The 16,090-nt window shown below is 44.5% G+C and overlaps 1 protein-coding gene across 3 annotated transcripts in view; it reads right to left on the bottom strand.

The window, feature by feature from the left end:
- Positions 1-1,779: 1,779 nt before the first annotated feature.
- The window catches only part of LOC131561144 (dual specificity protein phosphatase 13-like), a 28,060-nt gene continuing 13,749 nt past the window's right edge, over positions 1,780-16,090 (bottom strand). For 2 of the 3 annotated variants that reach the window (XM_058810300.1, XM_058810299.1), the window contains exons 3-5: positions 5,260-5,455; positions 3,918-4,138; positions 1,780-2,794 (exon numbers count right to left, since the gene is read on the bottom strand). In XM_058810300.1, the coding sequence (XP_058666283.1) occupies positions 2,568-2,794; positions 3,918-4,138; positions 5,260-5,426 (615 nt within the window). In that variant the 5' untranslated portion in view covers positions 5,427-5,455 and the 3' untranslated portion in view covers positions 1,780-2,567. The remainder of the gene's footprint in view (positions 2,795-3,917; positions 4,139-5,259; positions 5,456-16,090) is intronic. The other variant, XM_058810301.1, reaches the window with a different exon arrangement.

Here is a 16,090-nt window from a genome sequence, read left to right as displayed (position 1 = left end):
GCGGCTCTGACCGGCCGGGGGCGCGGCCGCTGCCGGGACACGGAGCCCGAGGGCTGCCCCGCCAGCGCGCGGTGCCCCGACTGCTCCTTGCAGGGCAGCTGCTGCCCAGCCCGGCTGAGAGCCGTGAGGGGATGGCCGGCCTTAGCCCGTGTGGGAGGCAGCGGGTCCGTCCCTGCCGTGCCCGAGCCTGCCAGGCGGCGCGGGCCGCCCGCGGCGAGACAGGGCGAGCGCGTTCCCGAGCACAGGCCCCGCATCGCCTACACCGCTTTCCCCGGGATTTGACCCGAACTCGGAACAGAGCGGCCAAAGCGGGTCCGGGGCTGGGTGGCAGCGCCCGCCGCTCGGCGCGGCCCCGCCGGGACCCTCCCGGCACAATCCCGGCCGACCGGGAGCGCGCCGGGCCGACCGCGCCACCTGGCGGCGGCAGCCGGAGCCGCGGGCGCGGGTGGGATGCGATGCGATGTGGAGAGGGATGCGGGATGGGATTGGGATGATATGGGATGGGATGGGATGCGGGATGCGGGATGATATGGGATGGGATGCGGAGCATGCCTTTGGGAGAAAAACCGCCCGCAAGGCAATGCCGCCTGAGAAGTTGCATTCTGTCTGTTACTTTGCTGTGTTTACAGTATTTTTACCATCAGAGTAAGCTCCAGATTTCCAGTTGTTCCAGTCAGTGTTTTAAAAGCAGGGTAAGTTTGTATCCTGTGAAATGTGTTTAATATGCCCCTGTTTTAGTATATCCTCACTGACTCCTGAGCTCTGCCCTTTGCTCCATCCCGAAAATGGCTGGTTGATTCCTGCTTTTGAGAGGGGAAAGGATAAGAAAATATAGTTCTGCTTGAGGCTGGAGGCATCTCTATAGACATATACACTGGGGGTTTTTCCTGACTTGTTCTCTAAGTTTGAATCACTTTGTGAGATTTAATTGGTAATGGAAACATTCGTATTAAATTTTGATTTGGGCCTGGAGCATACTTTTAATTTGGCTATTCCTACTTACTGAGGGTTTGTTGCCTTTGTAGAGCAGCCCTAGAGCTTATAAAATGGTTTCCTTATGCAGGGAACTAAAGCAAAGAAATGTTCCTGTACTGCTCTACTGCTGCTCAGGGATGTCCAATCTACAGGGTTAGTCCAAAGTAAAGTCCCCTGAGACATCCTTGGTATGATGGTCAGATCCTCAGTGCCAAATACTCTGCTTTGTGCTCTGACTCCTCTAGTCTAGCCTACAGAGAAGATGTAGGTATCACCTAAGAGCATTATAAAAGGTGCTGAGTTGTTTTTCCTGAAGGCAGAAATTAGCCTTGTAGACAATGCTGGAAATGTCAAGGAATGTTTTCCCTTGCTGCTGTGCTGTTTTTGAGTAACCAGCTCACATAATGGGGTTGTTTTCAAGCCTCTACATTCCTGAGTTTGGTACTAGGAATACAAACTGCCATCCCCAGCTGGCTTTGGAGCTGGCTTTGTGCTGCAAATGCTTGTCCGCTGGGAACCAAAAGCCAGATGTGCTTCACATAGTTTCCAGGCAGCACTGATCCATCAGATGACAGTAGCTATTGAGTGCTCTTATGGTGGCCCAGAGACACAAAGATGAAAGCCTGATGCCTGTCAACACCTCCCTTGCCATTCCTGTGTGTCTTCAGTTTTCACTTCAGTCCACCTCACAAAAGCAACTGCCACAGAATATGATGTTGCAATGTTAATAACCTTTTATTTTTGAGAAAGAAAATCCCAAGTTTTGTAATTTTGAACTACTAGACAAATTTGGGATACATTGAACTTTGTCAAATATTTTCCTGCACCAGCCTTAGCTGGTAACCCACCTTCTTCTTTAGAAGCATTTTCTGCAGCATTTCCTGGATGATTTTTAGTATGTAAGATGAACAATATTTGAATACCCCCTCAAGGAAATGTATTTACATGGAGGAAAAAAGCTCTAATGAACAGCCAAAAGGAAAGGCCTGTAGAGATACCTGGAATAATTTCTTAGAGTGGCTTACGTTGTTTTCCCAGCTGCTCTGCCTTTAAACAGCCTCTTACCCCAACTCAGGAGCTCCACCAATTGTAAAAGCAAGAACTAACCAGTGCCAGATTCAAGTCTCAAAATACAAACCCTCTGAGATACAGGGAGTGAAGGGGTGGGGGGCAGGTTCATAAGAAAACTTCTAAGCATTATTGTAGCATAAATAATATGGCATCTTTCACCTCAAATAGCCTAGCACTTCATAAAGTGATATGAGCTCCACTAGTTGCTGAAACACAGCTATTTCTGAAGTGGAACCTGATCTCTTTCTCTTTTTTCTTTCTTTTTCTTTTTTTTTTTTTTTTTTTTCTTTTAAGCTAGCAGACTGCAATGTTTTAAGGTGGAGAGTGAAGGATAGAGTATACAAGCAATCATAAATATAAATCTAGGAAGGCTTTGCAAAATGGAAAGATCAAGCAAAATCTACTTTTATTAATAGCATGCGTCCTGGTGTCCCATAAACTTGTGTCCTAAATTTATAAATGCAGTTCATCTAGAGGAGATGCAGGCAGGATTTTGTCCTCTTTCTTTCAGCAATATTCTATTATGGGCCTGTGGTGGCAGATGCTTTGTGTTTTTTCCTCTCTTCATTCAGTTTAATGTCCAAGTCCCGGAGCTGGCTGAGGAACCCCATATTTGGGCAGATGTTTCTGTGAGTGCTCACTGTCTTCAGGGCATCCACGAGTGTCATGTTTTCATGGATCATTAGAAAGGCAAGCACTAAAGTTGCTGAGCGGCTCACTCCCATGGCACAATGAACGAACACCTTACCTGCACAAACAAATAGGCACAGCAAGGTGAGTGTGCTTTATCATTTCTAAAGTGGATAAGACAAAGGGAGGAGAAAAAAAGCAGTAGAAACAAGTCAAGAAAACAATGGTGACAATTAGTGGATCTTCATGCTTTCAGGAAGATCACCTCTCAGGCAAGCTGGTATTTCATACTAACCTCCTGCATCTAATTTAGGCCTAAGAGTGAAATAGTTGAAATTTTCTGTGGAAGGAGAAGCTTTCTGTGACTAAACTTGTTAGTATAGTTTTCTGTGGAAAAAAAAAGTTTTGGCAGAAAACTTTGGCCCAGCCCTGACTATGATCACTGGCAAGTCCCACAAACTCTGTGCGATAGTCTGCCTGTAAAAATGGAGTTGTAATTTACTGTATCTCAGCAGCCCAGTGTGAGCTATAACTGAGGATTTAATAAAGCACTCCAGTGAAAGCAGCAGATCCTGCAGCCAGTCAGAGTCAGAGCAAACTCTGGAACAAATGGAAATTATGATAACTAGGCCCTAATCCAAACTCTGCTGACAAAAATTCAGCAGGCTGCAGGTCAGGCTCGTAGTTTTTGACTTAGTTCATTAACTTCTGCTGCTTCTCTAGCTTAATAGACAGGCTGAATAAAGCTGCAATTCTGTGAAGTACTTGAGCGTGTGAAGCATTCGAGCCAGCACTGAAGTGCTGCTGCTCTCCCAGGGAGCAGGAGCAGCATGCAGGGCAGGATCCCCAGCTGGAGCCCCTGGCAGTGTACAAGGGGTGGGAGGGACGTGTGGGAGCACACAGATCCTGCTGATCCCTACAGGATGGGCCCATGGCGCAGCATCTGCAGTGCCATAACCTCTGCCCTTCCCTCTACACTCCAGTCTCAGAGCTTGCCCTTCTTTCCACCAGGCTGGGCTGGGAGCAGGCAGTCTTCTGCAGCTCCTGGGGACCTGGCACAGCCACCTTCCCTGCAGCACATGGCATAGGCACCCTTCTCCATCCTCTGCTCAGTGGCTTTGTCTGTGCTGCCTTGAACCATATGCTGATTGTGAGCTCTGTTGGTGCCTGTTACTGCAATGAAAAGTCATTTGGCTTGTGTCGAAATTTCCCCTCAAAGTTTATCTTTGCTTCTCTCTTACCTCCTGAAGAGTTTAGGGCCTTGCGTATGAAATTGGCAGCATCATAGAAGAAGACACTTAAATCGAAGGCAGGATCATCAAATGCTTCTATTCCATAGTACTCTATTTGCAGATCTGCATAATATTTGGCTCCCGTGTCAATGTTATATGGTCCATCTGCTGCATTAAGGATATGAGTAATTTTGAGGCTTTGAAGTGTAGCTTTGCTCCTAGCAGCCCACCTGTTGAAAGACATGAAGGGCACATTGGCAACGCTCCTAACATTCTGCAAAAATAGCATGGTTTAAAGTTAGTGCCTGCTCCCACTATGGAAGGATGCAGGAACTGCACCCTGCTCACAGAGGAGCAAATCTCAAGAAGCACATAGTGCTTTGCACATGAATGTCATATGGAGGGGTGGAGAACAGCGGGAGCACAGACTTGCCACTGGGTTACTGTTAGTTAAGCAAATGCCTCCCAGCAGATAATCCCTGGGAACATGGCTTACTGTATGAAGTCGTCAAGATTTTCCTTAAATATTTATTTAGGAATTTTTAGAGCTAATCTCTCATTGCAGTGTACCTCGTCTCAAGAGTGAGAGTATGCACTGATGCAGCAACATCTTGTTCCTGGTTTGGACATGAAGTGGATGCAATGTGTTCACCAGCTAGGTGAACCCCACCTCCCACCATAAACTAGGACTATAGCCATTCAACAGGATTCTGAACCTTAACTGATATATTCATGAGGAGGAGGAGCTGGGGAAAATGAGCTAATGATCTAGGTAATCTGCAGTAATCCAATTGGAAGGAAATAGCAATAAATATTATTGGTCACAAGAATAAGGTATTTGCATGAAATTAATGTTTGATATTTTCAGTTTTATCATCTTGGAAAGAAAGCTTGGATTTGGAATGTCAAGATCACTATTGCACAATTCATTTGGGTACTCCTCCTTCTGGGTTTTAATCTTGCTACCCCTATCTGAGTGTTAGGTCTACTGGCCTCTTGTCTGCTGCCTTAGAGGCCACAATTTCCAGGCCACATAAGACATCTCAGAATTGACATCAATTTGGCATAGGTTTTTGAAGACTTTAGTCTAGAATACAAATAATTTTTACCCTGCTAAATTCATGGTGGCTCAAAAAATATAAAAAACCAAATCAGACATGCTAGGAGTAAGTCACCATTTTACATGTTATATGTTTCTTGACATCCAAGCTCTTTACATCATCAGTTTGGAAGCCTGTATCACAAAAACATTCCTGAAGACCCAAAAGCTGCTCCCCAGTAGTACCATGCCCTTTCCTCCTCCTCCTCCCAGGGACTGATAACAGTTTACAATAGGACCATATGTTCTTACGCATCTCCCACGTAGATATTTGGCCAGACTTGGTCCACATGATTGTCAGAGCCTCCTCTGAGCCACAGGAGCTGCTGGAGATCTGTTAGTGACGGTGTTTCGTAGGCAGGGCTCCTAGTCAGAGGTGAAGAGTCTCTGGTGCGAAGCATCCTGCTGTTCCTTTGCATGCACTCAGGCTGTATCAGAGACAGGTTTTCTGAAATGAATTGAAAGGAAATTTTCATACAGAAATACTATTCCCTAGAAAGTAGACCTGTTCATTACCCTCCAAATAGGATTACATTATTAGAACTAGTGTGTGCAGCAGGGCCGGCAGGTGTTGCTAAAAGCATCCAGAGAGCAGGACTGACTCAGGGGTAGGACTCTACAGACATGTAATTTTTCCCCTGAGAGAGCAGCATAAGATAATGTGATTTAATTTCTTGTCCAGTAACACTATTGGTAAAGAACATCTGCACCACCTGAATGCAGACTGGATGAACCTTGTAGGCACAGGTAACATTTCTCTTTTTGTTAAAGTGCTACCAGAGTATTTGTATACACTTGATTCTGATTAGTTAAAACTGGAAGTTTTTGAATGTATCAGTTAATTGACTTACAAAGTTTCTAGGGCCACAGTGAAAATCTTATGATGTGTATGTGAGCACCATCTGTATGGTGCATGTGTACACACATAGAAACAATGTGTACATACAATATTATTTCATTTATAGTGATGCATTTAAACACACCTACACACATACATACATGTATACATAGGAAAGGATTTTCACATGCATCTATAAACATATATATATTGTATATGTCTGTATGTAGAAAGAGAAATTGAGAGGATTTGAACTAGTTTTTTCTCTCTCAGTTGAATATCCCTGGACACTCAGCTATGCTGGTATTCTTGTGCCTGTCTATCTCAATCTCTCCTCTGGGAGCTGTTCCACTTTGTATAAATAATGTGATAGCTACTTCCCTCCAGAGAGGGGCCATTTTTCTTGTCTGAGGGGCAGGATACTTACCCAGGATGTGAGAAAAAAATAGTATTTTTGAAATTATAGGGCTAAAAGTTCTGGCATTGTTGTCCTGTTGAGAATCCATCTAGGGCTCCTTCACAGGTCTCTGAGATCACAGACCTCTGAACCCTCACAAATCATGCTGTGGAATATGGGCAACCCTTTTGCAATGCTGTTTGCTGGTTTAGACCCAGCAAGCCCAGGTCAGATGGTTCAGCTAGAAGCAAAGCTCAGTCAAGAGCAAGATATCCAAGCAGTCCCTCCTTTGAGACTTTAGAAACATTTCTCCTGCCTGGGTCTCATTATCCTGAATTGCCATTCTTGCCCCCTGAAACTATTCGTGAGCTTTATTTGGTTGCTTGTTCTTACTCAAGTCATAATCAATGTGGAAGGCACACTAGAACTCTTCCCAAAGTAGGGTAAATGGTGTTTATTCTGATATGGCATCAGCTTTCACTCTAATGCCTGAATGCCTAAATCTAAAGTTTGGGTTTATTTTCTCAGCAATTTTAGAAAACAAGCGTAGATGGACCTTCAGAAGTCATCTGGTCTTCCCCTGCCCCACAGCAGCAGCAGCCATACAGATGTTGCTCCTAAAACAACAACTTTGTCCATGTACATTATTTTAACAGTGTAAGCTGATTTGGGGAATAAGCAGAAAACAAGGGAGAATATATTTTTGCTTAGAGAAAAGGAAGTGGAGTTGATGTGAGGCATATTACTGAACATACACATATATTTCTGAGTCCTCAGTCTAAATTTGCTTCCTTTGCCCCTTCCTCCCTCCTCCTCCCTACAAATGTTAAGTGCAGTTATAGCTTTTTGTATGTTCCAATAAGAAAGAGGTCTCCCTAGGGTAACTACTTAATAAGCAAGATATGAAAAGCACAATAAAGATGATGGGAGACATAGAAAAAAGAAGACTGGTTTTACTTTTAATGATGGAGGAAGAACTGCAGGGAGGTAGAGAGAAATATAGAGATAAAATCCTATGAATTTTTCAGGGCAGATAATATAAGATCAAGAGCTTTGGTAAAGGAGTATGTTGTGCAATCCTAGCCCAGATTAGCATGAAGAATAGCACAGAAAGAGATAGTGTGCATTGCCCTACAAGTTTTACTGCCTTGTGAAAGTCATGCACTGTGCTCAAGAGCTACTGCTAGCATCTTCATGATGACCTGTTTGTACTTCCACCAACACAGAACATTAAGCTGAAGCAGTTAAAGAAAATCAAGAATAAGATAATACAGCTTCTACATCAGGAGATTAATAGGACCATGGGCTCACTTTCAAGGAGTGTGGCTGACTCTGAGTTGCTGCAAATGCTTAAGGGCTGAAGTTGTGGAGCAGATAGATACCAAACTTTCATTTCTCCTAGACCCTGCTGCTTTAAACTTCTATTGTAGCCTCTCAGCTAGTTACAGTAATGGAGATGATGAGCAAAGATAATTAGATTGTGTGGCCACCTATTCAAGACCTGACTTTGAGGAGGTTCTCCCAAAATTGAGTCATTTTGGTGCTAGTGACACTTCACAGATGACTCTGGCCTTTGCAGCCAGGGAAATGCTTTGCAACAGAGCTCCATTTCATAGAGCAATCCTCTTTCCAAAAGGTGTAACAGCATTGTTTTATTCACATGCCTGATGTCAGACAAGTGAGCTCCTTGTGTCAACACAAGCACGGCTCCTCCCAAGAGAACAGCTCCCGCCTGCGCTGCACTGCCTGAAATTGGAGTGCTCTGCAGGGCCTTCAGGGTAAGCCTGGAAATAGCTATAGCAGATGATTGCACTAATGAGGAAAGCAATATGAATTTTTTAATTGAAGGCCAGGGACTTTGGTGAAGGTTTTCCCCCACCTTCTACTTTAAGATACTGCAGAGGTAGCAAAAGTGCTGCCACTGATTACATTTCTCTAAGCTTCTCCCTCTGGGTGGCTCCCAGAAGCTGCTCTAGTTGAAAACAGTGACAGTAGGAGGGCAGGAATCCCTGTACCAGAGGGAAAAATTCTGTCTTACAAGGCCACTAACATTTTCTGCAGAGATCTAAACCATGCAAGTTGGATAGGATTACTTTTCTTTTAAACTGTAGCCATCTCATTAGCCTCTTTCTTTCTTTTCTTTCTTTCTTTCTTTCTTTCTTTCTTTCTTTCTTTCTTTCTTTCTTTCTTTCTTTCTTTCTCTCTCTCTCTCTCTCTCTTTCTCTCTTTCTTGCTTTCTCTCTTTCTCTCTCTCTTGCTTTCTTTCTCTCTCTCTTTCTCTTTCTTTCTCTCTCTTTCTTTCTCTTTTTTTCTCTTTCTTGCTTTTTCTCTTTCCTTCCTTCTTTCATCTTGCTTATCTCTCTTTCTTATCATTCTTTCTTATCATTCTATCTTTCTTTCCTATTTTTTTCTGCTTAAAAGTAAAACAACAGAAACAAAACAATTCAACCTATGGGAGACTTTAGAGGCTGGACAGAGACTTTAATGGCAATCCACAGAATACAAGGTAGCACACAAGCTTTAAAACTGTCTTGTCATTTTGCATCATTTCCCACCCACCTGGAGCACTGGGGTACAGCCCAAATGGCCAGGGCCAGCTTTGACCCCTGTCTGGCCTGTGGGGCCTGGGTTTCCCCAGTGGTCCAGAAGTTGCCCTGGAAGCCCAGGCTGCAGGTGGCCGTGGGGGACATTGCCTGGCTGCAGGGAGCACCCAGGAAGGGCTGTGGATGACTCCATGCTGTCTGCATGCAGCTGGGACAGCTCCTGAGGGACTCAGTCATGCCAGGACCTTGTCTACAACAACCTAGTGGAGATTTGTATCTCCCCAGTATTGTCTAGCCACTAGAATACTACAGTCTGCAAAGCTTTTTGGTTTGTTTTTTCGTTTATTGGTTTGGTTTATTTTTTTTCCTTCCTTTCTCTATGGTGGAAATGATTGCCCTTTTCTATTGAACATCTCTGGAAAAAAAAGAAAAAAGAAAACCCACATAAACCCCCTAGTGACTTGAATTGGCTAAAGCACTTAATAGATTTGCATTGCATTAGAAGATTCTAGTGGAAAAAAACTCAGCAAAGTTTTGGGAGTAAAAATGCAAACACTCAAATATTGCAGATATTAAATAGTTAATTTTGCTATTTCAAAAAAAATTACCATTTCCATTTTTCTATTCAGTTACTTTGTTTTGCAATTTGTTCTCCTGCATTGCATAAAGTATTTTAAAGCATTAAACAAGATGAAATGGCTTGCTCCTGGTTGAGAAAAATATGTTTTATTTCACTAACAATGAACACAGACTGAATAGCCACCTATTTGCCTAACCCAAATTTTCACTTCTGTAACTCCCTGCCATTTTGCCATGGTTGTTCCCTTGTCTCCTCAAGATGGAACTGAGATGCAGAGAGATTAAATGAATGTCTGAAGTCCCAAGAGGAGTCTGACAGGACATTAGTTGGACCCAAATCATCTTTCCTCCTTCCCTTTTGCTAGCACCTTCCTGGCTGGCACAGCTATGCCTGTGGTTATGCTGATAGCCCAGATGGGGACAGGTGTCTTTCAGTAACAAGTCCTTACATGAGATTATTGAGAGCCTCAGGCACAGCAAGGCCTCTGGATACTACAATAGCACAAACACTACCTAACAATAACATGATACAGAAAGCTCCTGCAGCCAAATATCCTAAATTCCCTGTATCAAAACCCTGACAAACTAAATGGTTCAAAATTCCAAAGCATGGGGTCACTATATAATTCATGTGGAAGGGAAAAAAATTAAAAACCAGCCTCTCGATGCATTTGAAAATGCCATCTACTCTGTTTTTTCTTCTCTTTTTTCTCAGCAAGCATCTCTGCACTCTTCTTTTACACTCCTTGCTCTTTTCTCTCAGGTAATGTTTAACACTATGGTTCTTTGTCCTCCTGATGGAAAATTCCAGATGGAAAGAAGTGTGTTTCACGAGGAAATGATCATGTTAGTGGAATGAATCTTTTAGATACTGTAACATGAAATATGATCTTCCTTTTTGTTAAGAAGACCCAGTCTGTGTCTCTACGCTTTGGTCAGGATTTGACGCTAAGAGAGCCCAGGAGTCTCTTGAGGTAGAGCTGAAAGCTTGGTGTGCAGAAACAGGCACATTTAAAAGCAATAGCAAAGTTAAAACAGCCAGATGGGAACCTAGCAGGCAACCAAGAGGGGAACTCTCTGTTTTCCTTGCAAGCCTACAGGGGCTTGTTTGCAGGAATTAGAATCTCTCACCAGCAGTTCACTGCAGCTCTAATACCAAGTGGTAGTGAAAATGAGAAGCAGGTTATGGCTGATGGTTTAAATGAGGTACCTATGGGAATTTAGAAATGAGATCCTGGACTTGTCTTGGTGTAGACTGTGCACATGGCAGAGCAATATTGCTTTCTTGGCTGACTGCATCATATATTATGGCCTTTTATTTTGCCCACAGTCAAACAGCAGGGAATAGTAGAAGTTCACTGCTCCAGCTCAGTGTTCAAACTCTGATCTGCCTCACCAGAGGCAGTGCCCCTGAATAATGGAAAGTAGAATTGGTCCCTCAGCCTCTGTGCAGGTTCATGTTCAATGCAGCACTATATAAATGCTATTGCCATTATTTTGGAGTGAAGAGAAAAGCAGAATGTACAATTAAAGCTCTGTTTGGTTCAGGTTTTAAGAGAATTTACTACCTGGGAGAGATGCCAGATGGAGGGCTCTGGAAAACACAGCCTGCCCTTTAACCGCAGTGTCAGGAAAGAGCAGGAGCAGCCCTCCAAGCCTCCTCCATGACTTCCCCCTCAGCCCAGCCCAGCTCACATTGCAGATGCCCCTCACCCTACACTGGCAACCGTGTTTTACAGGGTGGGAGAAAATCTGAGTCTTCACACCTCGTCACCGCTTGGTCTCCCTCCTGACATCTCCATTCACATGGGGCCTTGTGTATTTATGATGGGGCCCCCTCACTTCTCCAAACTGAGCTGGAAGGTACCAACTTCTGCTTGCAAGGAGTCTGAGCTGGGTTGGAAAGCTAAAGGCTCCTTCCTCTGTGAGCCCTCCTGTTCCTGTGTAGGGCTGCCCATGGTGCTGCAGGGGCTGTGCTCCACAGCAGCTGCCTCCACCTGGGCAAAGCAGGAATGCACAAGGCCATTTCAGTAGAGGGAGTGATCGCAGGGCAGGTGCTAGGAATCAGCCTCAGAGAGGGTTTGGATAGCCAGAAGAGCTCCTGGAGGTGAAGCAGGTCCCAGATGAAGTGGGAAGACAAGGGGGTGCATGGCTAGACACAGGCATGTAGGTGGAGGTGGAGCCCAAGCATCCCAGCTCAGAGGGGCCTCTGAGTGAGGCAGGGAGCCCCAGTGAGGCCCCCCAGCAGCCCCACCCCAGGTCACACTGCCACTATTGTCCTTGGACAGGGCAAGCCCCCGGGAGGGGCACGCTTGCTGAGCTCAGTGGGGTGAGCTTCACCTGCACCTTGCTAGTTTTTGGGAAGGGGTGCTACCTTACAGAAGTGCTCCTGGAGAGCATTTCCTCTTTTTCGCAGTGTAATAGACCTGCACATATTTTCCCAAAATTGTAATTCCAAGGGGGAGAACCTTTGTGTTGCCCTCTCCCACCTCCCCCAACCCTCCTGAGTCACGCAGCCTAGGAAGGAGCACTTGCCCATGGACGTGGCTAAGGCTGCAGGAAAGGATGGCTTAAAAATGGAGGCACTGGTTGGAAAAATAGGGGGTCCTGCCGGCAGTGACAGGTCATGGCTGTGGCTTGACGCCAGCTTTTACATCTGCAGCTTTCAGATTCAAAAGAGATAAAAAAATAAGTATTACCTTAGCAGCTGGCATCTCTAAGCTATGGAATGAACCATCCCCAGCAAGACAGCGCTGCCCTCCACAGGCTCCTTGCACAATTTCCAAGTGCCTGTGGATATCTTCGAGCCTAGGGTGGTGCTTTCCCCTTTATTTCTCCTCTGGGGCATTTCTGTCCAGGGTACAGCTTGGAATTCAAGCCCCCCAAAACTACTGATTTTTTTTTTTTTTTTTTTTAATGCATCTCAACTGTGCTAATGCTTCTCCCTGAATTAAAATTGTCTAGTCTTAAGTCCTGCTGCCAGCAGCCATAACTGTGCTGGATGCTGTAGTCAGGGGAGCACACAATCACCATGCAGCTAACTGCTTCTAATAGTAGAAACTTCACTCTAATCTTACATAACACCAGTAATGGAGCAGAGAGGCTGTGGCTTCTGAGGAGCTTAGAAAGCTTTCTTGGGCAGCTCATGCCCTGAGGGCAGAGAAGCTGCAGCTGCAATGAGAGCAAGAAAAACAAAATGACCTTGATATTGATAACAGTTCAGTGAGTGCTGTCACAGCCAGTGCTGTGCCAAGACTTCACTGGCGTCACAGGCTGTCGATAGGTGTAAGTTATGGTCAGTTCTGATAAAAATGGTGTCAAAGAGGCCAGGCTGAGAGAGGCATGTGGGGAAATAATGTCTTGCAAGCTTCAGGAAAGACAAACAAGGATGTTAATATATTGCTATTAAAAGGGCCTCCAAAGCACTTCAACTTCTGCAGGCAGTATGGATTTGTGTGACTGTGGATTAAACGGGTTTTTTTCTTCTCCTTGATTTACTCCTCAAATGATTTATATATGACTGCTGTTATCAATACAAAATTGACAACTCTGTCAGGTTTGCAAGATTTCAGAATATTTGAAGGCATGAGAAAAGGGTTTTGATATTCCTCAGTCGTTTGGCAGGGTAGCTTTGAGCTGTCTCTACCGGCACTTTTAACATAAGTAGAGAAGTGCTCTCCTTGCTTTGCCTTTCTTGAAAGGGTACATACAAAAAAGGCACCTTTTTCTAAGGCTGACAAAGCTGTACAAATTCTTTGCTATGGAATCAAGAGCAAACTTCAAAACTCTGCAGTAGATCTATTTTGGCACTTGAGTTTTTCAGGCATATCATAGAGCTTTCCAGTGACATTCTCAGCTTGTTGGGGCAGAGGGGAATGTTTTTCTTTTGATTTTTTTTTCAAGTGCTGACTTTAAAAACATTATTTGATTTTGATTAAGTCATCTTTTAAGAAGACTGATTGTATGTCACAAAGGAATTGACCACTGATGAGCACATGACAATAACTAAAAGGAGACATTAAGACACAGAACTGGGATTTCCTGTCTCTTGCTGCTTTTGATTATGTGTCTAATGAGTATATGCTCCTCATTTCTTATCTTAAATTTGAAGAAATACAAGTGAGTGGTTTTTCTGTTGCACCTCCCTGGTACCAGGGTGCCAGGTAAATCAGAGTGAAGTAGGAGCTGCCTCACAGGGGCTGTGGACAAAGCAGGGTGTGCAGCTGCCTCTCCAGGCTGTGAAGGATGAAGGCTGAGGGCAGTGGGGATGTGCTCTGCTCCCTGAAGCTCCAAAGCCCAGGGTCACTGGGAAGGAGTTTCCCTGCTGCAATACCTCTGTGAGAAGCAGGCAGCACGGTGCTGCCCCACTTCTGAGACTGAAGCTATGCAAGCCTTGCAGTTGGTCAGGCAGGGCAGAAGCAAGGCTTGTTTTGTCCCAGCAAATTTTTGGAGAGTGTTTTCATTTTATTGCTAGGTTTCACTATATCCAGCCAGGTTTTATGCTGTTGTTTTTCTGATTCTGTTTCATGCCCTAGGTGTGGAATGTAGGTGGATGGCAAGGCTGGCAGGTAGGAGATGGAGGGGAGAAGAGCCTCCAGCAAAGCAGCAGCCTCAGGGCTCCCAAGAGGGAGAGCTGAGCAGAGCTAGAAGGAAGGAGCTTGTCCTTGCTGGAGGCTGTGCCTGCTGCAGGTGGTTTACAGCAGACACTTTGGGAACACCCAAACAGAACGGTCCATTTTCCCAAAGCAAACCTCTGTGCCTTCAGCACAGCCTTGGGAAGGCTGTCCCCTGCCCGAGAAAGCTGCTGGGGGCAGGAATGCACTAAGGACTGCGACATTCTCAGGTACAATGGCAATGGGAGTCACCTGTGAGCTATAAATAGCACTGACATCCTTTCTCTCCTGAGCCTGCAATCCAAGCAGTCATTTTTGCGGGTGCCAGTGAAAATGAACAAAGCTTTGAACAGCTTTTATTAACACTCTCTTTGCAGGCTGGAAATTTTCTTAGTAGTGACTAGTTTTTTTTACTGACCCTGAATTTTGCATTTATTTTAAAGGAAAATTCTGGCATTTTTTTCTTTTTGAATTTTTAAAAAATATCATATATAATTTTCATATTTTTACCTCATCTGTCTGGGAAGAGCTATTGTGGCAGGACAGTTGAGATCACAAGTATTCATTTTCAAAAATCCTCTGTGCAATTGCAGGAAAAGAGGGAAAAACCCAGGAACCTAGATTCAGTCTTATATAAATCTTACATGCATTTTTAACAAAAAATGAAAATGTTTTGGTTTAGAATTAAGGAAATAATGCAGGATGTTTGGGCAGGTTTTGTGGTGTTTACATTGAGAGACCAGACAGCAATACTGGTTGCAGTAAAAGGAAAAGCTTTACATGCCTATCAGACAAGATTTTCCTATGGTTTGATAGGAAACAAAGATGGCTTTGTTAAGGAGCTATGAAGACCTGAGAGCAACACTGGCAAAAGGAGCCTTTTCAAAATATTTAGGGTTCACTTGATGAAGTCTTGTCATAACATAATTAAGTCTCACCTGTTATGCAACTCTCCTTTGCTCTTTATAGGCAGCAGAAAACACAAAGGTCTACAAAAACAGACACTTTGCTCTGGGATAACCAAAGAAACCCTGCTACAAGATCAACTAGTGGAGCTGGAAAAATTAGTCAAGCTTTCAAATATGCAAGAGGAGCTGTATTTTTTTGCAGTGATGCCAACTAATCTAATTCTAGATTAGACTGTTATACTGACAACCCTTTTCTTAGGCCAGTGGGCAGCGCTGCGGCCTGTGAAACGCTGTGATTTTTCCTGCTGCCACAAGATGGCAGGAAAAAACAATGTTGGGGGATTTAAAAATACACAGAGATGGGCCTCACAGAACGGAATACACTCCTGACTGGCATTTAAAGGGAGAACTTGCAAGAAACTGCACGTTGGATGGAAGAAAAATGTGAAATATACGGAATTAATTAGGTTGGTATTGACCTGAGTGTATACATCAAAAGATCTACACCATATCCTTTCCTATGTAGGTTCTGTGTATAAGAAAAGCCTGTGGCAGTGCTCATTTTTTCCTGTACACTGTTCAGTTTGGCCTGGTTTTGTTCTGCTGGCACAATCTGTTGTACAAACCAGTCCAAGACATAATGCACTCACCTAAAGTAAAAAGCAGGGTGATTACTTTAGTCTTTTGTACTGTCTTCTTCCAAATACGGTTCTCTTCCCATTTCCTGTTCCTCCAGCCATAGTAGGAAAAGAGCCCAGCTAGAGGACACTGCTCTGGCTTTTGGGAACAGTGGGAGACACGAGGGACAGCAGCTGGGCAGGAGGGCACGCCTGGGTGCTAACAGGCTGTGGCACTGTGTTGCTGAGCTGGGCACTGTGGTCAAATCCGTGTCCCTCCTGCCTGCTCTCCTGGGAAAACTGATCCTTCAATGCAATGGGTGAGGAGCTTTTCTTATCCTGACTTACTTAATGTCAGTATGGGTGTCACAGGAGCTGCTGGGGCTTTGGAAGAGGGCTGGAAGGGAAGAGTCTGTGCTGTTCATGCTCTCTCCCCAGCTGCTTTCACTTCAAATACTTTTCTTAAGGGAAATAAACCCTCTACAAGAACAGAAATTGGTTTGGAAAGTACAACCAGACTGGCTGGGGGTTTGGAGTTACCCAGAGACATTCCTCCTCAGCAGCCAGTGTGGTGGTTCCCCTCCATTC

The sequence above is a fragment of the Ammospiza caudacuta genome, chromosome 9 (assembly GCF_027887145.1).
Source record: "Ammospiza caudacuta isolate bAmmCau1 chromosome 9, bAmmCau1.pri, whole genome shotgun sequence".
Taxonomy (NCBI): Eukaryota; Metazoa; Chordata; class Aves; order Passeriformes; family Passerellidae; genus Ammospiza; species Ammospiza caudacuta.
The sequence above is the reverse complement of the archived record's forward strand: the minus strand, read 5'-3'. Positions and strand labels throughout refer to the sequence as shown.